General features: G+C 52.3%; 1 protein-coding gene across 5 annotated transcripts in view; it reads right to left on the reverse strand.

Moving 5' to 3' along the window:
- KSR1 (kinase suppressor of ras 1) overlaps positions 1–25,727 on the reverse strand; it is a 149,315-nt gene extending 123,588 nt beyond the window's left edge. For 3 of the 5 annotated variants that reach the window (XR_004619929.1, XM_034641848.1, XM_034641850.1), the window contains exon 1: positions 25,258–25,726. Coding sequence is in view for 4 of the 5 variants with exons in the window: in XM_034641848.1 (XP_034497739.1) it covers positions 25,258–25,488 (231 nt within the window). In the remaining variant the exon portion in view is untranslated. Of the gene's footprint in view, positions 1–25,257 lie in introns of all 5 variants that reach the window. The other 2 variants (XM_019803315.2, XM_034641849.1) reach the window with 2 other exon arrangements.
- Between the last annotated feature and the right edge of the window lie 8 nt (positions 25,728–25,735).

Here is a 25,735-nt window from a genome sequence, read left to right on the forward strand (position 1 = left end):
CAGGTGAGCTTGGACAGCAGGCGCCTGCGAGGGAACGGGGCGGGGACCAGGGTGAACGGGATGAGTCCTGCCTAAGGCGCTGGGAATTCTCTTATTTCTCAACCTGAGTGGCACGTACACAGGTGTTCAGTTTATTAAACTGCACATCCATTTTATGCATGCTTTTGAGTATATGATATTTCACAATTAAAAATTTCTAAGGGTAGGTGCATATGCATAGAGAATCTCTAAACTTCAAAGTAAATGCCTCTGATAAGGGAAACTGGGGGGGGGTCGGGGCAGCGGGGTACACTGTGAGGCAGGTTTGCTTTGACTCTATATGCTTTTATAACTTTCAATATCTTTTACCACATGCATGAATTGCCGACCTTAAAAAGAAAAAAAAAAAACCCAGTCCTTGGCAACCCTCCAGGGTGTTTTGGCATCCTAGATCGGGAAAGTACCCAGGGGGCCAGTTTCCCCATTCTGCAGCTGAAGAAGCTGCAGCCCTGAGCATCTGAGTGTCGTATCCATGGCCACATAACAAGTGAGTGGCAGACAGGAGGAGAGGCCAAGCCTCCAGGTGCAGGCCAGTGTTCTCCACTTTTAACTCTCTCAACTAGGGGTGCCCGGGCTGCTCAAAGCCAAGGACCACCTGCCTGGCCTGGTTAAACCCTCCTGCAGCCCTTCCCCCACCCCAGTCACAGCTGGGGCAGGGAGAATTGGGGCAGGGAGGCGCCCACAAGTCCCACAGTGGGAGTCGCAGGGCATAGTCAAGGTCAGAGGCCCCACGTCTGGAGTCTCCTGTCCCCAGGTCCCCTGGTCTGCTGCCTCCAGCCCATGGGCACACAGAAGGACAGACAGACAGGCAGGCGGGCTCCAGGGCTCCCATCCGGACCCTCCAGGCACTGTCAGCCACTCCTGCGTCCTCGGTAGGCATCCTCCCGGCTAACCGCTGCCTGGCAAACCACCGCCCGGCAAATCCACATTCTGGCCACTTTGCAGTCATAACCACATGGTGGGGGAGCACTTACCCTGGTGTTTCCATGCCAGCAACCAGGCGCCACACCTACCCACTCGACAGTCTTAGATGCCAGACCCAAGCCAGCGGCTAGGCACCAGAAGCCAAACCAGACTCTGGTTGTAAACCACCGCCCTCGTCCGTGTGTTTACGTTGAAGAAAATCCTCAAAGCTGTGCAGAAGGATCATAAAACCTCAGAGCCAGGGGGAGTTTAAGAAAACTGGATGGTTTTCCCTGCAGTAAAAATCTAGCGCGCCTGTTTCATTTATCGGAGGCCAGAAACAACTCAATCCAAATTTTAATACTTCCCTATTTAATAAATGCTAACGAATCCAAGTTCATATGTTCTTTTCAACAAACAGCATCCCACTGTGAGCCGGGCACACCAGGAGCACGGAAGGTAAAGACAACAACTCAGGTTTGGAGAACGTTTACCAGACGGCTGCATTTAATACACGAGACACCCTGCTGAGCTCTCTGCACGTGGCACTTTGTGGCCTCACAGCGGTCCTATGGGGAGAGTCGGCTGTTACCCCATTTTACAGAGGAGGAAGTCAAGGCTTTGGGGGTAACCTGTCCAAAGTTACAGGGCTAGCAAGTGGCAAACTGAGGTCGGTGGGGCTCCAAAGCCCGTTCCCGCCCATTGAGCAAGACACAGCCCTGTCCACAGAACTTCTCCTCTAGCAAGGGTCTGGACTTCCTCTAAATCTACTCTGCCCGCAAGGGGCCAATCCGGCCTGTGACTTCCCACTCCTCCCCACACTCTAAAGGGGGAGCATGTCCCCAGGAGTTGCAAATAAATCAAGAGCCCGGGCTCCATCCCGGATGCTGCCCTCTCTGCTTTGGCTCCAGACCAAGGGCCCTGGTGACCTCCGTGTTGACGCCAAGCCAGGGTGACAGCCTGGGTGAAAAGGCTTTGTGTCACAGGGGACCTGGCACCCTCACCAACCCCCACCCCCAACAGAGAATCAGCTCCGCAATGGCCCAAGGGAGCAGCGGACCCTCCCCCCACTTACCTTGCTGTGAAGGCCCAGCCAGGCCCTCCTGCGGGCAGGGTGGTGCCGCAGGGCTGGGGAGGTGGACTGGGCATGGGGAGGGGGTTCTAATCTAGGCCCGGCCACTAGCCCTCTTTGGGAAGTCTCCTAAACCTCTCTGGGATGTCTCCACATCTATAAGAATGGGGATAAATCCTTAAATCCCACAGGGAGGGGAGTGTTAGTACAGGGACTCAGTCACACAAACTTCTCCAAAGATCTTGAGAACGAGAGATGTATTTTACAGACGGGAGGTACACTCCTGGCGCCCCACCACAGCCACACACCAAACACAGCTCCCACGATAGCCACCCTCTGCCTGGGCCTGGAATATTCCCAGTGCCCTTCTGACTGGGAAGGTTCAATCAGGAATCACCTCCTTGGAGAAGTCACCTTTGACGTCCAACCCCCTCACTCACAGGTACCCCGTGTACCTTCGGCCGCCTCCTCATCACGCCAGACGGGAACTGGGCACCTCTGGGCCAGTTTTCCTGAGGGTGGGACTCGAGGTGGCATCTTCCTCTACACCCCCAATTCCTGCTACGTCCGTCTGGCATACATTCTGTGCTCAGTCAATGTTTGCCAAATAAATGAAAAGTGTTAACAGTGTTATTATCAGCCTCTGAAGTTGTGAACAGGCTACAACCCCCCTGGGGGGATGGCTCCCCACAGGGACCCCCACACATGGAGACTGACCCAGACCGTCAGAACACCCACCCTTCCCTGGGCTGTCTGCTTCTTGGCAAAAGCTTCTCATACCCGAACACGAACTTCCCTCCAAGAAGCTACGTCCATCTGATCTGTACCAGGCACTGAGAAGGCGGGGGAGACACGATGCCTGACACTCCCCCAGCTAGCTCTCAGTTCAGAAATTCTTGTTCAGAGGCCCTTTCCTCCGATAAGGAAAAGAGAACTTTCTTTATCTCATCCTGTCAAAATCCTGTTAGTAGGGCTGTATTAGTATAATGCCCATGATCCAGTTGGCACAGCAGAATGTGTGTATCATCTGGAGGTTAAACTACCCGTGCCGGGAACACGTGATCAAAATGTCTTTCCCGGGGCGCCTGGGTGGCACAGTCGTTAAGCGTCTGCCTTCGGCTCAGGGCGTGATCCCGGCGTTATGGGATCGAGCCCCACATCAGGCTCCTCCACTATGAGCCTGCTTCTTCCTCTCCCACTCCCCCTGCTTGTGTCCCTCTCTCGCTGGCTGTCTCTATCTCTGTCAAATAAATAAATAAAATCTTTAAAACAAACAAACAAACAAAAACAAAATGTCTTTCCCGATAGGTATGCAAGAGCAAGTGTGGGGGTCAGAGGACCAGCTAGGAAATGCACCACGCCAACACAGGGAGGAAAGGGCAGGAGAGAAGTTTCCAGCATTCACAGGGCAGGGGGCCACAAAGGAACAAAGACAAGGGAAGTCTCAAAAAAAAAAAACAAGATGCCCAGGGCCCAGGGCCCAGCACATTCCCTGCTGGGGAAAGATAGGCCAGGAAAGAGAAAGGAAACAGATGAGAGAGGCCATCCAGTGAGACAAGGGGGAATTCCAGGCATTCCAGGGAGAGGAAGCTTGAAGGCCTGAAACAGGGCGGCCCAGGGGAGATGGCAGTTCCCTGCGGCTACGCTAAGATTCAAGGGATGGGGCCCAGTAGCCAGAGAAGACGCTGGACTCGAGAGGCAGGCAAGGTGCCACAATGAAGAGGTGCAGCGCTGTCTGTCCTGCAGGCATGAGGAGTGGCCCCCAACCGAATGCTAAGGAGCTGCACTGTCCTCCATTTATCATCCACTTATCAACAGAAGCCCCCCCCCCACCCGGTCTGGTAATATTTTGAGTTTGTAACAGAGTCGCAGTAAAATCCGGTGCTTGACAGCAGCAAGCAAAGGGCCGCCGAAGATTCTGGCCTCGGCAGAATGACAGATCTGCCTGCGCACAGGTAAAGACCTTTCAGGTCCAGCCCCACAAACCCTTGGAGGCCACGGCTTGTGGCAGGCAGCCTGTCCCCAGCGGTCAGGGCCAGTCTCTGGGAGCAGCCACAGCAGACACAGCTGGAGAGGCGGGCAGGCCAATGTCTGCAGCCTTTGGGTTTTACCAAGGACCCCAAGAATCAGAGCCACTTAGGTGTGCCTGGGTGGCTCAGGCAGTCGGGAATCTGACTCTTGATTTCAGCTCAGGTCACGATCTCAGGGTCCCAGGCTCAGGCCCTGCGTCGGGCTCTGCACTCAGCGTGGAGTCTTCTTGTCCCTCTCCCTCCGCACCTAGCCCGGCTCATGCTGTCTCTCTGTCTCTGTCTCTGTCTCTCCCTCTCTAAAATAAATAAATAAAATCTAAAAAAAAAAAAAAAAGAATCAAAGCCACTCCTTACGAATGGAGTCAGAGGACAAGCAGACACCAGGCTGCAATTCTGAGAGCCAAGCTCCCTTCATGTCAGCCAGGACTGCCAGAGCTTGGAAGGAGGGTCCCACTTTCTTCTCCATAACCTCCTCACTGGAAAATCAGGGTGTGAGGTAGGGTTTCCCAAGAAACAGACTCTGAAGAGGAGGTCTGCCTGAGGAGTAAACAGTTCACACCTGTGAGGTAAGCAGGCCTGGGCAGACGGGCAGCTGGGCTAGGACATCGGTTGCCAGACCCATGGGAACTCTGAGCCGGGACGGCCCCTCGAGGTGTCCCAAACGAAGGCAAGGGGTCAGCCTTGGGACCCCATCCAAAGAGAGGAAGCTTCCTTTAGCTGAAGGCCAATCCCGGGGAGGGAGTCAGCCATCAGCTGTCAGCAGCCATCACTCCTGGCAGCTGGGGTGGGGGGTGAACTCCGAAAGGGGTTTGGGCAGCCCAGCACAGCCTTTTCCATGCGCCTCAGGCTTTTCAAATGGTTCCTCAGCAAGGGTTTCATCTAGAAGAGAAGCTCAGTCCAATAATCTCAGAGTGAAATGGCACCGAAAGTCACAGAGAAAAAGCACTTGTCTGTTATTTTTATGTCACTCGTAACTGAGCTGATAGGATCTAACGTTCTCTTTCCTGGTCTTAGATAATTTTTAAGAACACATAATTTCACTTCAAAGAACCCGTCAACGGGTTGCTCTGTGAATTTTCCATTTTATCCCTCCTCATTCTCCTAGTTCACAACACTTGAAAAAAAAAATCTATTTTTTGATCTGTAGCCACATCACACGAGCAGATATTCGCATTAAGTCGGGGACAAGGTCTGGGTAATCACGTGGTTAAAACATTACGATAGGCATAAAAATAAAACACAAGAAATGTTTGTCACGTTTGAAAGTACATGAAAACCCAGCCAAAATATTTTTACATTTAGAACACAACTTTTTTCCCTAATTCATGAGAAATGCATATTTACCGAGGAAAAATTGGGAAGGAAAAGCACCAAGAAGAAAATAAGCTAACTATTTTTCCACAGTTCAGGGACAAGCCACCCAGCATTAACGAGCGCATGCATGACCTTCTCTTTCTTCTCCACATATTTCATTTTTAATAATTCATTGGTGTCATGCCGTGTAGTAACCTATTTTTTTTTTTATTAACAGTATATTACGAACACTTTAACAAGTAGTAAAGGTTTTGGCAAGGTTTTGGTGTTTTTAAGATCTAAACGCGCTGTGATACAAGCTATGCGTCATCCCAACGTTGTAGGTTTAGATTACTGGACGTTTAGGTTACTTGCCATCTTGGTCAGTATAAATAACGCTGCAATTAACATCCTTGGGGCCAGCTTCTTTTTAGATCCCGTTGGTCCTTAACCCAAATTCCCAGTGCCTCGCACACATAACTTTATCGAACTTACATGCCAAGAACCTAAATGAGGGGCTCGTCACACCCGTGGCACAGAGCTACCACCTTAGTCTCCGAAGCGTGGGACACACCCAGCATCATCCCGGCAGACACAGAACACACGCACACACACACGCACACACGCACATCTAGGAGACGGTTCTCACCCAGACCCACTGGAGGCTTGACTGGTGTCATAATGACTCCAATTTTCCAAAACTGGAAAATTACTCAGCGGCTCCCGCTGGGCTCCGACAGCCAAACCGCCCCTAGGCATTAGCCGTTTTATCACTGACTTTCTTCCTTCTTCTATTCATTTGAATTTTATGGAAGAGTCCACTCTGTTGAGGTGCTGAGGATCGATGAGTGACTAAAACAGATAGAAATCCCTCCCGTGCTAGAGCTCTTATTCTAGTGAGGAAAGATGGCACTCGGGAGTAATGCACACGCCGTGTATGGGTCGTACAAGGCGTGGGGGACACGAAGCCCTAGGGGGGCGACAGCAGGGAGGAGGCGCTTTCATCCAGAGAAGGTCAGAGAAAACCTCACTCGCTCAAGAGGGGCAGCAGGCCCTGTGGGCACCTGAGGGAAGAACATTCCAAGAGGGACTAAGGCTCCAAGGTGGGATGCCCGGTGTGTTCCAGGAGCAGGAAGGAGGCCAATGGGGCTGGGGCAGAGAATGGAAAGGGGGAGAGAAACCCTTGCCTTAACTTTGGTTTTTATACCAAGGGGACTGGGAGTCACCGAAGGGCTCTGACACGAGCTGACTTACATTTTTTTTTTTAAGATTTTATTTATTTATTTGACAGAGAGAGAGACAGCCAGTGAGAGAGGGAACACAAGCAGAGGGAGTGGGAGAGGAAGAAACAGGCTCCCAGCGGAGGAGCCTGATGCGGGGCTCGATCCCAGAACGCTGGGATCATGCCCTGAGCCGAAGGCAGGCACTTAAGGACTGAGCCACCCAGGCACCCCTGACTTACATTTTTAAAGGAAAGCTTCATCATTGGATCTCTCCCTCACCTTCACCGGGATCCTCTTTACATTCAGACTTACCCACACCAAGGAATTCTCCGGATTCCTCTCCATGATTTCCACCACCCCCCTGCCAGCACGGCCAGCTGTCCTGCTGAGAATGGCGTTGGGTCCCGATGCCCGCAGCAGCACAGGTCGCCCCTAATGCCAGCAGTCACCCCAACCATCAGGCCCGCTAGGAGCCAGTGACCTTCACAGCCCAACTGAGTAGGGCTCTCACCCCACCTGCGCCTGCAGAGCCGTGGGAACAACCCTCCTTTCAACAGTCTGGATCCATGGTTGCAACTATGTCCCACGCGTGCAGCTCACGGCCCTCGAAAGCCCTTTGTCCCTCCGGCCGGAACCCAGCATCCCTCACGCAGGACACCCGGCAGGAGACACCGCCAGCAGAGGCTGGGGGGCCACCTCCGAAGGGAAGCCTGAACCACAATCCAAGTGTCTGCCACTCCCAAGCATCCAAGGGTGCTTGACGGGAAAGGAGGGGCCTGGGGTCTGAGCAGGGAGAGCAGGGTGAGGGCCACGGAGGCTCCCAGTGGCCCGTCTGTCACCTGCACTGGGAGGACACCTTCCTCACCCTGCAGCAGCTGCCCCAGAAGGAACAAAAGGAAGAGCAGAGACAAGGCAGGGGGGTGAGGAGGAGAGGTGCACTCAGCCTCAGTGCTGCACCCACAGCCCTCGCTCGCTGGCACAGGGTCTAGGGGATGCATGCCATGGTCTCCTCACTGGTACAGGCTTGGGGGACTCACACAGGTTTGAGGGTGGCCCTCACCCTCCAGGATGAGGGAGGCACATGGGCTGAGTGCCTGCAATGCCGTGTCTTACAGCACAGATCCTATTCTCATCATCCCAGTAATGACCCATGGAGTACGGACGACTGTCCTCACTTCCCAGGTTAGGAACTAGGTTCCCTGAAGCTGAGAGGGCCCATCCAGGCTCACGAAGTGACACAGCTTGGACTCAGGCCTGGCTCTGCCCCAGCCTTCCCCCCACCCCCACCCCGAGGTGTATCCAGTCTTCCTGGGGAAATAAGCTTCACACCCACTCTACCAGCAGAGCCCTAGGACAGGGGCGGAGAACCAGCAGGGCGGTCGGGTGGCATTGACCGGGGCTCTGCAGCCAGAGGTGGGGTAAGAATCCACACCCGGGATGTGGTAGTCTCCCTAGAAGTCCAGCTCTGCTTAACCTTGTGTGTGACAATAACAGAAACGATAAAGAACAATAATTCGTGTTCATGCAGTGCTCACTGTCACAAAGATGTGCTCCACACGCTTTACGCATTTACACACTCGATCCTCACGGCAGCCCTAACCGTACTAGGACTGCCCCCATCATACAGATGGGCAAACTGAGACCCAGAGAAATAACAACTTCACCAAGGTTAGGAGCAGGCAGCGGCACACACACGATTCAAACCCAGGCTGTCTGGGTCTGATTCCAGAGACCGTTTTCCCAACTTCTGCACTGGAAGGCCTTCTGCATTGATTCATATTATTATTATTATTATTATTATTATTATTATTATTATTGATGCACATTATTTCTTTAGGAATGCAGTGAGATTAATTTAGCACTGATTACAATACATCCTCATTTAATTACTCAGCACTTGCCATGTACCAAGCACTGTACTAGGGCCCTAAAACTTCTGGATGAAGAGGTCACACAAAGTCTTTGTCCTTAAAGAGACAGGAAATCCTTTCCTTAACACAGAAGGGCTCTAATCACACTTCTTAAAGAAGGCTGTCCCGGAAGCATGTGGTATGCCGAGTGGAGGGGCTGCCAAGGAGACAGGCAATGGCATTTTGGGATGGACGGACAGGGAGTGGAAGTGGGAGGCAGAGAGGGGTCCACTGGTGACACTTGTCTCTGTGAAGCCAAAGCGTGCTGTGACACAGAAAATGCAAAGGCGTGGGCTCTGCAGTCAGCCAGATCCTGACTTGGATCTCTCCTCTGTCCCCATTGGTGTGACGTCAGGAGGCTAACCCAGCTCTCTGGGCCTCTGTTCCCTCCTGTGCCACAGTGGTGAGAACTCACCCACCTCCCAGAGCGGCTGGAAAGACTGGTGGGGTGTGGTATTCTGGGTGCCAGCCAAGAGCCCAGAATCGAGAGCATTCCATGTTTGCTTCTGTCATAATGTCCTCCTCATCACCCCCATCCATCGTCCAAACACCCAGAGCACTTTATTCAGAGTATGGGCAGCAAGCACCGTAAGTGGTTGTCCAACATCTTCACAAGATCTCTCTGAGCCAACCACCAGCTTCCCGGGACCGTGTCACAGGCAAGGTCTAGCTCCTGAGTGTTTGGCACCCAGAGACGGAGCCCACAGCAGCGGTTCTCCTTTCTCTGACAGCCCCTCACACAGATGGCCTCATGGTCACAAGCACAGGGGTGCTGACTGGGGGCCCCCAGCGTGGCTCAGGCCAGGCACCCAAAACCCGGGAAGCCTTCTCAGTGCCAGGCAGGCTCTGCTCCCACAGGACTGCTTGCTGGGAATAGTGCACTACCCTCAGGAGGGGTGGCAGCTCTGGAAACTTCTCTGCTTCTCAGCCAAATCCAGGACCAGCTCGACAAGGGTCTGAACACCCTGGAGAAAAGCTGCAGGACCAAGACTCATTTCTACTCCAGCAGGTCGGAGCTCTGCGTCTCACCATGTGGCTAGCCTTCAGTCCCGGGGCACTGAGAAGGGAAGGGGGCTGAGAAAAGTGGGACCTCAGGCCAGGGGGCTCAGGTCCGCCACCGTGTCTGAGCCCCAGCTCACACCTCAAGGGTGGCAGGCACTCAAACATTCTTTACCTTAATAAATGAATGAATGAAAATAATAATGATAATCAAAGAAATGGCACCTAGATATTTTTCCAAAAACAGTTCCCCACACACGCAATACATTTCTCTTCTAGATTTTTTCCACGGGCAGATATATTTTTGCATATTTATATAACTACAAACACGGCACACATGCAGTTTTGCATTCTGTGTATTTCCACTTAATGTAATATAAATATGGTTGTGTGGCCACCCTGTCTTCCTAAGAACAGCCGCGCACCTAATAAGCCATCGTGTGCTCTCCTCGGGTATGCTTAACTATCCTTTCGCCGCTAGACATCTGTTCTGTTGGGGTTTTTTGTATTAGAGATAATGCACATAACCTCATAAATGTTGCATTTCTTTCCTGCGGAGTGAATGCCTTAGAATAAGCTCCCTTGCAGGGATAAATGGAGTCAAAGAGTATCTGTTGTCCCGGTGTTAACAGAGGAGGAGAGAAATTCCTGCCCGGAGGCTCACAGGACTAACACAAGCCGCTGCAGCTTGCCCCCCCTCACAGTCAGAACCAGGACCCGCTTCCCAGTATGCTTCCAGTAAGTCAGCAACAGAGATTCTGGGAGCAGGCTTAGTGCGTATACGACCCCCAAACTCCATTTCGTAGTAAGAAATGAGGGCTAACTTCCAAAATCCCGAGAGGATTCTACAGGCTGGACGTGAGACCGCTGACGAGCCACTTGTAGCCCTGGTACCCCTCATAACCTTCCCTTCTCATCACTCCATCCTCCTCGCTGCCAGGCTCCGGGCTCCCCCGAGCGCGGCACCAGCCTCTGAGTCGCCCAGGGGACCAGCTGGAGGCGCGTCAGGACTTCCAACTCACTCCCTTGGGCCTCTGCCCTGGCCGTGCTCGGCTTCCAAAGCTCTTTCCCTGGTATATCCCCGTGATGTCCCTCTCTACCTTTTCGAGGTCTTTATTCAAATATTACCTTTTCTGCAAAACTATCTGACCCATCACTTAAAATTATACCACCCCTTGGGGCACCTGGGGGGCTCAGTCGGTTAAGCGTCTGACTCTTGGTTTCAGCTCAGGTCATGATCTCAAGGTCGTGGGACCGAGCCCCACATCAGGCTCTGCCCTCAGCCCGAAGTTGGCTTGCCCCTCTCCCTCTGCTCCTCCCTTCAGTGCTCACACGCGTGCACGCACTCTCTAAGTGGATAAAATCTTAAAAAGAAAAAAAATTATACCACGCCTCGCCCCTGGTATTCTTCCTTGCTCTCACTGTTTCCACAGCATGGTCACAATTTATCAATCTATTTTACTAACTCGCTTACCACCTTACCATCTCCCAACACCAAAACCGAAGTTCTACGAAGCTGGTATTTTTGTCCATTTTGTTAACTGTTATTTCCCCAAGTTTAGAATAGTGCCCAGCCCACAGTGGGGGCCCCACCCACTAATTAAATACTTGTTGAAAAAACAAATATAAAAAGGTTCTTACTCGGTGCCAGGCATTATAGCTACCACGGCTCATCCCGCTTACTATGAACCACAATCCTATTATAATCCCCATTTTACAGATGAGGAAACTGTTGCTCAGACAGGTTCTGCAACTTGCCCAAAGATGCACAGCCAGCCAGCAAGGGCATGGGGCTCGAACCCACGCTGTCCAGTGCCCAGAATCGGTGCTCCTTCCTACCAGGTGCTGCTTACCCTCCCGGCCTCTTATCCAAATACAGAACAGCCCTGTATTGCCTAGCAGAGCCTTCCAGAACAAGACCGAGAATCCCGCCTGTGGGGGCCTGGCTGGCTCAGTCAGAGCAGGCAAGTCTTGAGCTTGGGGTCATGAGTTCTAGCACCATGTCAGAGGCAGAATTTATTTAAAAAAAAGAGAGAGAAAATCCACCCTGTGATTAAAATGGGGAAGAGGAGGCAGGAGTGGGGAGCCCAGGCAGTGGACCCCAGGAGCCCAGCCCCATTCCACTTCCTCAGGAGAACAGCAAGTGTGACTTTCGGAACGCAAACCCAGGCTAGTTTGGCAGCCACAGGGTGACAGAGGCCAGTTAGCTGTGACAAGTGGGATTGGGGCTTTGACAAGCAGGGTGCTAAGAAAACAAATCCTGCCAGACCAGGAAACTGCTTAAACCAAACAGGGCCTGAAAGGAAGTTTAGTTTAAGCTGTGAGATGCCCAAGACAAGGTCTGGTCATCTGAGGCCACCTAAGTCTCTTTCTAAGAATAGTCAGAAGCCCCCTCTGATTTAGGGACCAAAGGTGGGGGAGGGTGCGAACCAACAGGTTTCCACTAGTCAGGTTTCCACTAGTCACGTGGCAATCGGAGCCCACGTGGCCAACCGCTCACAGGTATGGGGATGAAACGACATCTTTGGCTTTTGGTTTCTTTTTACTTTTTTTTTTTTAAACTACTTCCTAAAACTCTCAACATTGTCAAAGATGCAGTTGCAAGACTGGCCCAGGGCTTTGTCTCTACTGCTCACCTCTCCTCGTAAACCACCAGACCAACCACACATATAAAGTTTCCTGTCCCCTGAAGAGACAAGTTTCCATTCGTTGATGGATTCTTCCTCGCTGTTCTGTCCCCTGGGGCCGGGGCGCGTCAGAGCCACCACAGGAAATCTCCCCAGGGACTTACCTTCTTTCTCCTAAAATTCACCACCAACATTTGAGACACAACTGTGCCCGCACCAGACCCAAGTGCGACCCACTTGGTTGCCTTTCTAACCAGAGCGCTCTACACCAAAAGCCAGGCTCTTTGAGATGGAGTCAGATAAAAGCCTTGGCTCTGAACACGCCTCCCCGCCCCTCCCCCACACAAGGATGCTACTCTCCCCAGCTTCCTTCCCCACACGGAGCCATCACCTCCCACTGTGCCTCCTTTCTGCTGCAAATGGTCACCTGCACATCTCCACTTCTTCACAACTTTGAGGTCATCCCGTTCAAACCCAGTGGAAAAGGAGAGATTTTCAAACCTTTTTCCACCTAGCGTTCTTCCAAAACGCTGAGTGTTACCAAAGCCTTTTCTGACCTCTCTGCTCCAGACAAGACCCAGATCAAGCAGATTTCTGAGGGGTGCAGAGAAATGAACATGAATATGAACTAGGACAATTCTAGATTTGAACGCCAGGTCCACCAATTACCATGTGACTTTGGGCCTTATTTCCTCATCCACCAAGTGGGCTAGTAAAGCTATCCTTACTGAGGAGATCATGGAAAGAACATCTGTAAAAAGCTTGATTTGTTAAAGTTGGGCAAGATTGCCTCTGGTTAGCTATAACTGAGGGAGGAGGACATGGGGAGCCCAAGATACCATATTCCTAGGATCTGGCCTTCCCTTCCCATTTGGCAATAAACTCATAGACTAGAAACCCAAGGAGCTGGTCAAATCTGATCCCCAACTCAATGCTATCAGAGCACCCTCTAGCTTACGTGTCATCTAGCTTGCTCCAAACAAAATGGCAGCCAACAGCTTCCACAGGCCCAGTTCCTGGAACTGCCACAGGGTCACAGCTCACTAGGTGAATACATTCTAGGCTGCCCCGAGGTTGAGTATCTTGGACCATCTGCTCAGACCTCACCCCTCCCCATCTCTTCGCTCTACTCTAAGGGAAGAAAACCTTGGGGCGCCTGGGTGGCTCAGCCGTTAAACGTCTGCCTCCAGCTCAGGTCCTGATCCCAGGGTCCTGGGATCGAGCCCCGCATTGGGCTCTGCTCAGTGGGAAGCCTGCTTCTCCCTCTCAAGCAAGGGTAGCTTGTGTTCCGTCTCTCGCCATCTCCCTCTGTTAAATAAATAAATAAAACCTTAAAAAAAAAAAAAAAAAACCTTGAAAAGCACAGTGCCCTCTAGTCTATATTCCCAAAAAGACTCACAAGTCAGAGTCCCTGGTCTGGGAAGGATGGGGCCGGGCAAAGCAGTTCAGCAAGAAGGGGGTTTCCCGAGTCTATTTCTCAGCCTTGTTTCCCATAAGTGGCACCTAGATACTCATACCTGGTATCAGCAGCCCCACTTCTGAGCTGGCAATCTCAGTTCTCAGGGCCCCTTCCCTGCAAGAGGCCCAGGGTCCCCCCCCCAACCCCCCAACTTGGCAGGCTGTGGCTGCCAGGCCTTACAGGAGAGAACTGAGTTTCAGTTAGCATGGTGAAGGCTGGTGGCACAGAGCACAGCTTGGTTCAAATCAAGAAACATTTCCCAAGTCCCTGCACACCTCAGGATGCAGAGATAAGTCACTATGCGGCCCGACGGGCTTTCATTCACACCCTCACCAGCACCTTCCAGTGGTTTACTCATTTACAAACTCCTCTGTGAAGCCGACTTTCTTATTTACTCTGATATCCCAGAACAGTGCCCGGCACATAACTGGGGGGGCAACAATTACCTGCTAAGTTAGTACAAGACTTCTCTACCACGGCCCGATGGTAGGGAAACAGTCCCAAACTCCTGTCTACATCCCTGACCTCACGGCGCATCACTCACGGCCAACCAGGGTCCCATGGGCCACCATATCCCACTGACCTCTCGGCACACTGGCCTCCTTTCCCGTCTTTGAAAACACCAGGCTCATTTCTGCCTCAGGGCTCTTCCACAAGTTGGTCCCTCCGCCTAGAACACTCTTCTCCCAGGTTTTCATAAGGCTGCTGCTTTCTCATCTGTCCAAGACTCAGCTCAAACATCACCTCCGGGAAGGAGGCCTTTCCTGGCCACCAAAGCTAAAGCAGCAGCCTCCTCCCGGCCCCCGTCACTCTCACCCTTTCAGGCTCCTTTCCTTTCTCCTAGGCCCCCTTCCCTGTGTGCTGGCCTGGATCTTTCTCTTTCCACTAAAGGAACGGCTCCGTCTTCTCAGTACTTCTTTTTAGGGCCTAAAACACTGCCTGGCATATAGGAGATGCTCAGTAATCACTCAATCAATCGACAGAAGAGAGAAATAAATAGCAAATTCAGGATGGGGAAAGACTTCCACACTTCAAATATATGACAGCCTTACTTGTCAATTATACCTGTTTGGTTTGGTTTGGTTTTTTTTTTTTTTTTTTAATAGAAGACAGAAAGGTGGGGAATGATTTAACAAGGCCAAAAAATAAACATAAAGAAAAAGTGGGGGAGAAGAACAGAGGCCAAGAAGATTGGGGGGGAAAAAAAAAACCAACCAAGATATTTACCTAGGAATACGATTTTTTTAAGATAGCTATCATTTGAAAAGCATAAAATGGAGAACAGCTTAGCAATTCCCACCACGAAAAAGATCCATGCTCTTTGACCCAATAATTCCATTCCTGGGAATTATCCCAAGGAAATGAATTCAGAATTGGAATAAAAATAAAGAGGCATCTGTACAAAGATGATTACAGTCACATTGTTTATAATAGCATAAATCTGGAAACAACCGAAATGTCCAATAATAAGGGAAATGCTTTGGCAAATTACGGCATGTTCGCTGGATGGAATATCATGCAGCAATTAAAATGACCGAAAGGAAAAGAAAGAATTATGGAAACATGTTTTAGAACAGTGCTGAGAGGAGGTTAAAATGTATTAAATCCAGAGGTGCCTGGGTGGCTCATGCGGTTAAGCGTCTGCCTTCGGCTCAGGTCATGATCCCAGGGTTCTGGGATCCAGCCCTGCATCAGGCTCTCTGCTCAGCAGGGAGCCTGCTTCTCCCTCTCCCTCTGCCTGTGCTCTGCCTACTTGGGCTCTCTCTCTCTGTCAAACGAATAAATAAAATCTTTTAAAAAATAATAGTAAATGCTGGCTGAAATACACACATCTCATGGTATGTGGATAAAGCAAGAGGAAAAACCGAAGGGGAGATACTAGAACCAGGGAGATGAGTGGACTGGAAATCAGGACCGCCACAGTGTGACCACGGGCTCTGGTGGCCCATAGCAGGGCAGTGGGACTAAGGAAGGCAATGCACCATTCCTGGACTCCATCGTCTGAGAACAGGTGTCAGGTGCAGGCCGGAGATTTGGCTTAGCTGGTGGCATGGCCTCCCTGCACCGTGTGGGCTACCAGAAACCGGGGCAAGCTTCCAGAGGAAACAGAGACAGTCATTTCATGGGGAAAAGTATAGCGATTCCATCTGCCTGCTGGGGTAGGTACAGCTCTGCTCGGAGGCAGAGGGCTGGACCTGAAGACCTCCCTGAGTCACTCTGCTTCCTTAAGGCCAACCGCCCAGAGCCACCACTCCCAACGCCAGGCTTACTCAGAGGGCAAATGCCATAGATGACCCAAGACTGGCTAGAGCTGGTTATTACTGAAAATGGGGGATTGCTGTGTGGGGGTTCATCCTACCATTCTCTCTACTTTTGTGCATGTTTGAACATTTCCATAATAGAGTTTTCAAAAACATGTAAACTCAAACCCAGGCATTTCATCTAAAAATCACCAGGGCCTGGCCGAGGCTTTGGGGCTGCCCTTGGATCCTGGACAAAGGCCACCAGAGTCTTAAAAAATTATTCCATGCCAACAGGTTTTTCAGGACGAAGAGAGAGCAGTTTGCAAATGTAAGGCAGGCATCCAAGCAGGTCATTAAGACTGTCCACGTTTAAGTCACAGCTTGGTCTCTCCTTAGCCGTGTGCCTTTGGGCAAGTCACTTAACCTCTCTGTACCTCCGTTTCTTCCTCTGTAAAATGGGGATAACAATAGGACCTTCCTCACAAGGTTGCTGGGGGCAGTAAATGGCACAGAAAACTCCTAACAGGGGGGCCAGGCATGAAGTAAGCTTGCAGAGAAAGTCAGCTGTTAGGATACATCCATTTTGTGACACGCAGGGATAGTCATTCAGAAACCATTTATCCATTTGATCAGTAATCCGGAGAAAATGAAAAAGGGTGAAACTAACCCTCCACTTCTGAGACCTCAGGCAGTGTGTGAGAGCAGCGTGTCCAGCAGACCTAGAGTGGCCCCAGCAGACCCAGGCCTCCATTGGCCAAGGGGCTAGAGAGAGCTCCTCCTTTCAAAAAGCCAGCACGAGCAACAGGAAGCTGCTTCCTTTCCTTTCCATTCTGAGCCAGCATTTCCTTTTTTGTTTTAAAAAGCATTCCTTGTCTGCAGCCCAGCCCTTCCCCTGCCCTCAGCAGCCCCAGGCTCAAACACACCCACAGCCATCTGCATGGCTCTCGGATTGTTTTCTGCCCACCAGCAAGGTCCTGAGGTTCCTGGTAGACCCTGAGAGAGCATGCCCTTGACACCAGGCTAACTGGCATGTGGGGCACCCAGGCCTCTCTGGACCTCCTTTCCTCACCTAGTTGGAAGGATTAGGTGAAATGTGTCTTTAAGTGCTGGCATGGTACCAACAACAGACTCTGCCTCTCTTTGTAAAGCACCTCCCTTGATAAAAGGCAACCCCATACAGCTTGGTAAGTCTTGGGAGTCACCAACTTCTCCTCAACCCACCTGATTTAAACCAGAATCTCAAATGGGACCCCAGCATCATAAAAACATAAAGATTAGCTGAAACTAAGTCTCCATTTTCTTGCCTCTTTCCCTGTTCATGGCTTAAGGAAGTATTTTCCCAACTATGTTCCGTGGAATAAAGATCCCTGGATAAATAATAAGTTTGGGAATACTTGCTGCAGGACTTCTCAGAGCCTTTAAAACACTAATCATCTTCAGGAATCTCCAGGAGGGAGGGGGCTTATGTGGTGCATTCTTAACCACCAGATGGCCTCTTTCACAGGTACATTATGGGAAAAGCTGCATTAAGCCCTTTCAAGGGCCCCAGACTGAGGGAGGAGGCTCTCAAGACAGTGCCCAATGACGGAGAACACTCAAGTCACTTTTTTAAATATGACTGTAACTTTTTTCCCAGCCAACAAAAACTCCGAATGCACCATGAATAAAGCCAGTGCTGCTCATCTTTGCCCAAACCCAACCCAAATTCACTGGCTAACTTGGGACTCAAAAGCTGCGGGTGCCATGCTGAAGAAACCCCACCGCTCAAGAAGCAGTTTATCTCACCACAAAAGCAAAACCCTCATCAATGTTACAGGTTGGAGGCTGTGGTTTATTCTATGCAAAAAGTTATTTTTCCTAACCATAGCTGGTCTTTCCATGGATTGCAGTATGCTTTCTTGCCCCCTCTTTTTTTTTTTTAATTTTAAACACAATTCTTAATTCATTCTTGCAATTATTCTGTGGGTGAAAAATGAAAAGGGGAGAAAAATGGCAAGCAAACAGGATACTTCAGCTCCATTATTTTGAAAGGCAATCTGCCCAGTTAAAACACACTGCTGCCCACCAAGGCCAGAATGGCAGAGGAATACAGACGCAGGTAAATATATAGGTTTTCTATGTGGCCGCAGCTCGAACTGAGGCTTTTTCAATGCAGATGAGAGACAGTCATGCCTAGGAACAAATGACAAAGCATTTCTGATCCCAGCATCTGACCCTCTGCGTCTCTACCTGGGGTCTACAATACGGCAGAAAGCCAAGATGGACACAAAAGACATTGGATTATAAGGCTGTATCTTCTGGAAGTGTTAGCAAATAATTTATAATGTTACCTTGACCTTAAAACCAACAACAATGTATCGTGGCAGATAATGCAACATCTGTACAAATTTAAGACAAACAGCAGGTCCTGCAGGAGTAAAAGTTCACGCACACCCCAGTCCCAGGGGATCTTTCAGTGGAAGGATGAGAAGCCCTTGAAAGTACACAGGTTCAAAGAGTCAGAGAGCCCATTCTGACTGAGCCAGCCCATTGGCTAGACTGGTTTTGAAAAAAAGGGCCCACCCACAGGATACCCCAAGCTGCTCCCCAAGAATCTCTCCACTGCCCAGGACCCCCAGGGCACAGAGATTGGGGCTGGGAAGGCAAACCCATCTGCCTGCTCTTGCAAGAAATTCCTGGAGGCAAGGACCCCAGCGGCATGGGACGGTGAGAAAGCAGGCAGCGTGAGAAAGCAGGCTGCTGCCATCAGTCTAGACAGCCCCTCCTCAGCTCTGAATCCTAGCCCAGGGCTTGGTCCCTCCTCCACCCTTCAACAAGGTTAATTCTCTCATAGGGATTCCTGCCAAGTCACTTCCCCCTCAGGCCTTCAAGTCGCCTGCAAGATGACAAGGCTGGACCCGATGGAAAGCTCAAGATCCTTTGAAACCCTCTTGCCAAGACACCCCAAAGAGCTATCTATCTGATCAGTATTTGTGGCTGGTGAGGAACACGAGGCTCCAGCTCAGTGATTTGCCTTTCATGAGCTCCCGGGGATAAAGACCTCCCCGCACAGAGGCCCCCAGTCCCTGGACACAGCAAGACCTGACACCCAGCATCCCCTCCGCAGTCTTGCATCAAGGAACGTTCCCTCTTCTAACAGGTCGGCCCAAGCCCCCTCCCAACTTTGCTGCTGCAGGCAACTACAGAACTAGAATCCACAATCCTCGACACATACCCCAGACCCTCAGCCACAGCAGCTGCAAACCTAGAAGCCATCACCACCGACACAGAACCCGGTACCTCCACCTTGGGGACATGTCCTTCCTGTCTCCTGTTCATCGTCCTCGACCTCACCGTGGTTGTAAACGCACTGGCAAACGGAAAAAAGCATCAAGGGTGCCATTTATAAATCCTGCCATTCATGCTGGGGAAGGGGCAATATATCACGCCCCAAAGATTTTCTTTCTTAGATTTTATTTATTTAAGAGACAGAGCATGAGAGAGAGAGAGAGCATGAGAACGCACATGAGCAGTGGGGAGGGGCAGAGGGAGAAAACAGACTCCCCGCTGAGCAGGGAGCCCCTTGCGGGACTCGATCCTAGGACCCTGGGATCATGACCTGCGCCAAAGGCAGACGCTTAACCCACTGAGCCACCCAGGCGCCCCCACGCCCTCAAGATTTTAAAGAATAGGATTAGGACTGCATGTGTCCCTATACCTGAAGCCAGCAAATTCTACTTCTAGGAAGAGCCTCTCTGCAGCAGGATTTATAACAGCAAGACTTGAAAACTGCCTGAAAGGCCAACACTGGGAGGGCTGGTTCGATGAGTCGACGGTATGACCCCACCATGCAGCCACCGACAGTGACGCTGTGTATCTGTGTGTACTGGTAGGGAGAAGATCTCGCACTATAAAGCAAGGTGCGTGGTCAGCTCCACGAATACACCCGCGTGTGTCTGTATGCAAATGCAGACGGCAGAGACGCTGCAAGAATATACAGCCGAATGTTAGTAGAATTAACCAGATCTGAGAGGGGCCATCATGGGTGTTTTTTTCCCTTCTGTTCATCCGTATTTTCTTCTTTACACTGACCACAGACCATTATGTGTATTTCTGAAATATTTTTGCAAAAAGTAGAAAGCTGAAAAATATACTGCACATCAGAGGGATTATTCAGGAAGAATAAGGCAGGTATCCATTTAAAAAATTATGAGCAAGCTGATCTCTAGGCAGCTTCTCGTTTCTCGGGGTGACACCAGCACAGACCCGTCTTTGAGGATGTGCCAGGCTGCACTTTAGGGAAGCGGCCCCCAGCCCACCTCAGAGGCCACACAGCCTGGGGTGGCCACCAGTAGGCCCAGTCATCGGGACCGAACAAACACCCCTGGGCTCCCTTTTTTTTTTTTCCACTGGCCACTTCCCGGGGCTTAGCAGCTCTGATCCCCATCAGAATGGCCAGCGTTTCCGAGAGAGAGGCCGCTGCAAGGTTCAGAATGTAGGTTCTGAAGACCAGGCAACCCAGGACGGCCGCCTGCTCACTCACTCAGCCTCCCGAGGCCTCTGAGCCGCAAAGTCTTCATTTGCAAAATGAGAATAAACCCTCCTGAGGCAATACAGGAGCCCAGCAGAGTGCCTGACCCAGAACAGGGGACCAAGACTGCTTCTGTTCTGTGTCCCCCTCACGGTGCAGGCAGGCGATTCCCTACGTCCTCCCATGACCACAGACACGGTCACCGAGGACCAGGGCCTTTGCAGTCCCTCTCCAGACCACAGCCAGCAGGCAGGTCCAGAATACTTGTGGTGGGGAATGCAGCCCCCCTGAAGGTAGGGCCAGCCCAGAGGGGAAGAAGGCCTTCCCATTATTGTCCCCAGGCAGCAAACTAGCCACCTGCTGGCACTGGCATGAACTCGGGGCTAAAGCCACAGTGAGGCCCTCCTCCAGGGCTATCCAGGCCTCCCCAGCCTCGGAAAACTGTAGCACCCTCTCCCGGCCACTGCTGAGGAACGCCGGTGGCAAGTTCCACCAGGGGAAAATTGCCAAGGCAAAAGGAGACACCAAAGGGGACAGTACCCCATCTCTGCATCCCTCCAGCAGGAGGCTGAAAACTCTGGCAATGGAGCAGAAGGAGAGAAATGCCCCCCTCTGGGGCAATGGCGGGTGGGAAAAGGGAAACCAGCTTTCGCTCGCAGTTCTGCCAGGGACATAATCTGGGACACCAAGACTCTGGGAATATTTCCCACAACAGAAGGCTAGCCTGGCCAACCATTAGGTCATTATTCCTGATCCCTAAGCACTCAGCAAGCCAAGTTACTGAATGCACTATAGTTCACCTGCCTGGCTCCCCACTGGACTCAAAGTGTCCCCCGAAGTCCCGAAGAGCATCGCCCTGCCTCAGAATCCTTGCCAGGGTGGCCACAGCGAGCTCAGCAGGCAAACCAGTAATACCTGAAGGTGTGTCCAGTGAGCAGATGTCCATGCAGGGCCCAAGGGCCTGATCTGTGAGGATGAAGGAACCCCTCTCCTTTCCTGCAGTTCTGGGGGGAAGGGGGCACGGGAGCGGTACTCCTCACAGCAGGGTTCTGACCTCTGTCACCCACAATCAAGCTGAATGAAAGGCAAGCCTCACTGACCTTCCGAGTAGCAGCAGGGCCTCCCCTAGGGGGGGAGGCTCCCAGGCCGCTCCTCAGGGAAGGGGCCAAAACACAGCCTGTACCTACCACAGCTCCCCGGTGTCGCCTTCCCAGCAAGGCCCATGGGCAAGATCCTTTGGGGACTCCTTTCTCCAAGTCACTTGCATAGGAGGGATTTCTCTAAGAGCACAAGGTGAGGAGACCTGGCATGCCTTGGCCTCTTCTGGAAAAGTACTAGCAGGTGAGCAGACAAGGGCAAAGTTACCATGCCACTGAACATGAATCTTCCCGAGGCTCTGTTATCTCCCCAGAGCCCAGCACAGACGTGGCCCACAAAGGCCCACAAAGAACCGGCACGAGGGCTCCAGGCCCACCTGTGAGGACAGCCAGGTGTCCTGATGTGAGCACACCTGGGAATGGGAACATTCTATCCTGCCTGGGGGGACGGAGTTCTCCGACCTCCTAGGAGGGTCTGATGAAGATAGGGCACCAGCTTCCACTAGGACGAAGTAGCCTCACAACTCCTGTTTGCAAATTCAGACTCCGAGTTCAGATTTTGTCTCCCCCCATCCCCATCTAGAGAGAAAAAACTGTGTGGTGAAGGTTGGTGGATTTCCAGGAAATATTAGGAGACCGAGAAGGGTCCAGCAAACCGGCTGGCAGGTAGGAGGCAAACATTAAACCCCAGCTCCTTCCACTCTTTTGTTTTTTTTGTTTTTGTTTTTTAAGATTTTATTTATTTATTTATTCGACAGAGATAGAGACAGCCAGCGAGAGAAGGAACACAAGCACGGAGAGTGGGAGAGGAAGAAGCAGGCTCCAAGCGCTCCCGGTGGAGCAGGGAGCCTGATGCAGGGCTCGATCCCAGAACCCTGGGATCACGCCCTGAGCTGAAGGCAGACGCTTAACGACTGAGACACCCAGGCCCCCCTCCTTCCACTCTTTTGAATCCAAACTGGACCACTATGCAGAGGAAAGTCCTCACAGGGCAGCTGGACACGCTGATCCCCGCACATCACCACAACCCGCAATCTCGGCCACCTGCAGCTGAGCCCAGGTCAGAGGCTTCCAGGGCAGTCCACGTGCTGTTTTTCCCAGCGAGCGCTTACTGAACGAAGGCCAGAGTGGGCTGGGGTTCCTAACAGTCTGGGAGAAGTCGGGCGCAGTTGCGTAAGCCAAGCCCTCTGGTCAGCCCCTTTCTTCAAAAGCCAGGAATCCGATGTTGCAAGCACGGTCCCTGGGGGCCCTGGCCTGGAATATGATGGGAGAGGAGCCCGCAGAGGAGAAAAGAAATCCAGAGCGGACATCGCCACTGCCTGTCTACCTCACTCCATGCTGGTGGGACTGTCTCCTGGCCTGGGTCACCTACCTCCAGGAAACAGGAGCCAGCTCTGTAAAAGTACCTTCCCCTGCAGGTGGCGTGGGTCATGAATGTCACTGGACCCTCACTAGGGAAAGTTTGTAGGCAGAATCTTTCGGTGGTAAGGCACAGACTTCCAGACTCGCAACACCGCAGGTTTCTGCAGTCTCATCCTCATTTTACAGATGGGAAAGCTTGAGGTTCAGAAGTCATGGGACTTGCCCAAGATCACACAGACAGCCCCCCCCCAAACCTGAACTCAAAGCTGTCCACCACTCTGTCCCTATCAGCAGAATTCTTTGATGACTACACTTCCCCCCCCATTTTATCAGTTTGGTCAATCTGGGTTTTAGGACTATTTTTAAACAGGGCATGTGTTAACAAACATTTGATTCAACCCAACTGAGGCCCCTTCACTAAACCACCGAATTTCAAGCCACGAGAGCCTGAAGAGATCCACTCCAACCTCCCTGCTCAGGTTAGGAGGCTGAGGCCTCCAGGGTGAAGAGATTCATTCAAACTAGCTGGAGACAGCCTCAGGGAACCAGTTCCGAGGATCTAAATTCCCATCCCAAAAAACAAACCAGGTCCTGCCTTTTCAGGGAGTGGGGTGGTTCTAAATCCACACCGTGGAGAGAACGGGGAGCTGGGTATTCCCCCTTTGGGCCTTTGGATGGGTTTCTGGCTGCCAGGGACCATCCTCCAATAAACCCTTGGGAGGGAGGCCACTGAATAAACACAGCCCGAGACCTCAAGAGCTGGATGCTTTGTGGTGTCCTGATGCCATACCTTTGCCAAAATGAAGGACTCTGGAAGTCAGAGGGGCAAGGCACCGTTTCCAGGGAATGAACAGTAAACGGTTCTCCTGTATCCACTCTGTGAAGCCGGAGCTCTTCAGAGCGACATGGGGACAACCGAGAGAGGCCCACACAGAGAACTTTCTCTCATCTCAGTAACACAGCAGTCCAACCAGACACATGCTACCCGTCGATGATCCCTCCTCCCACAAAGCCACAAAGGCCCCCTATTGTGTCAGTGTAAAAACTGAACTTTGCTGGGCAAACACATTCGGCTATGTTCAAGAAACCAGTTTCTCTCACCACTTGGAAAACAGCAGCATGCATGCAAGAAGGGACAGCTGGGGGGGGGGGGGGGTTGGTTGGCTTGTTTTTTAAGCAAAGCCCTGGTCATCACTGCTATAGCAACTGGAACAAAAAGAATAATAGCCAGCACTGATTAGATGCCCCCAATGTCCCCGGTTGTGCAGCTCTTAAGAAAACAGAGCTGCAGGAGAGAAGTCACCCTCAAGCATTTTGGATCAAACAGGGATTCGACTTCTGGTGTGCTCAAAATCACTGGCTGGCCCTCTGACAGCTGGCGGAGGCAATCAGCAATAAGGGGTTGGGGGGTGGGGAGCAGGGAGGTTGAGAAATTAAGGTTCTAATAAAACAAAACAGCCCCAGATCTGCCGAAGGCCAGATGTGCCAGTGCAAGGTGGAAAGAAGGCACTTCTTCAAGATCGGGTTAGCAATTAAGTGGTGCCTGGCATTTCGCAGCCTTTTCCAGTCCCTGGACAAAAGCTAGTTGGGAATGCACTAGTTTCCCTCTATTGTGCATGGGGGAGGGTGAGACTCCCCCTTTCTGAGAACCCAACCACCCTTTTGACTGGTTCTTCCAAATCCTTTTAATACTGCACTTCCCGACTATAATTTGAGGGAGGAGGGCCTGCAGATCTTATTTCTTCTTTACACTGGAGACCGCTCTTCCAGAACCCCTTAAATAGTGTCATCTTCCCACCAAAGGCATCGTGGCCCAGCACAATCCTCCCTAAACCAAAATCCAGTGTGTGCGGAGGAGTGGGGGAGTCGGTGGGTAATTATATTTTGAGCAGTGAAATGCTGTGGCTGTGCAAAAGGAAAGCACCAAATGCCTGAACAGTAAAAATGCAGTTTCAGCAAACACGTTTTGAAAAGCGGCAGACAAAAATCCTGGAGGAGAGGAAAGGAAGGAACAAGCCGGAGTCTGGGGCGTGAGGGGAAGAGAGAGGGAGAGAATGGCGGGCCTGTGGTCACACTTCAGGGGGACCCCCCCCACACACACACACCCCGTCACCCCGGCCCACGGCTGCTCGTCACAGTCATACAGGGAAAAGTCCAGCGTGTGACTCAGTGGAAGAGTGAGTCCTGCAGCCCCGCAAAATGGAAATGGGGTGGGGGCAGAGATGGGGAAGCAAGGGATGCCCGCGCGCAGCCCACCCCGCCCACGGGCGCCTCCAGCCTCCACCCCAGTTCCCACTCCGCCCCTCCCCCCCAAATCCCGCCCAAGGTGAGGAGCTGGTCCTGGGTCCCCAAGCCGCCGCATCAGCGAGTGGAGGAAGGAGGGGAACCCTCAAAGGGGCGACCCGAGCTCCAGGATGCATCTGGGAAGGAGTGCACCGGGGCAGCGAGGGAGGTGCTGGGGGCCGCTTCCCGGGCGCGCGGCCCCCTTACCTCCAGGGTCCGGATCTCCTGCTGGGTGAGGTCGTTGGACACGGAGCACTTGGTACGCAGCCCGCGCAGGCTGCCGATGGAGATGTCGATGAGCTTCTGGAGCTGCCCGCACTGCTGCAGCGCGCGGCTGGCCGCGGCCCCGGGGCCCCCGTCCGCGGCCGCCGCGTCCCCCCCGCCGCGGCCCTCCTTCTTCTCCCCCATCGCCGCCGCGCGCAGCGCCGCTCTATCCATGCCTCGGCATCGGGGCCGCGGGGTGGCCGAGGCGGGGAGCCCGGGGGGCGCGGGCGCCTCGGGAGGGAATCCACGAGCGCGGAGGACTGGACGAGGAGCGCCCCTCGGCGCAGCCGGAGCCGGGACGCTAGGACAACCGGCCGCCGAGAACGCCGCTCCCGCCCGCCCAGCCGCGGCCGCAAAGCGAAAGCCGCGGCGACCCGACGGCTGCGGCTCCCGAAGCTTTTAAGTGGCAGCGGGGGCCGGG

This window comes from Ailuropoda melanoleuca, chromosome 13, assembly GCF_002007445.2.
Source record: "Ailuropoda melanoleuca isolate Jingjing chromosome 13, ASM200744v2, whole genome shotgun sequence".
Lineage (NCBI taxonomy): Eukaryota > Metazoa > Chordata > Mammalia > Carnivora > Ursidae > Ailuropoda > Ailuropoda melanoleuca.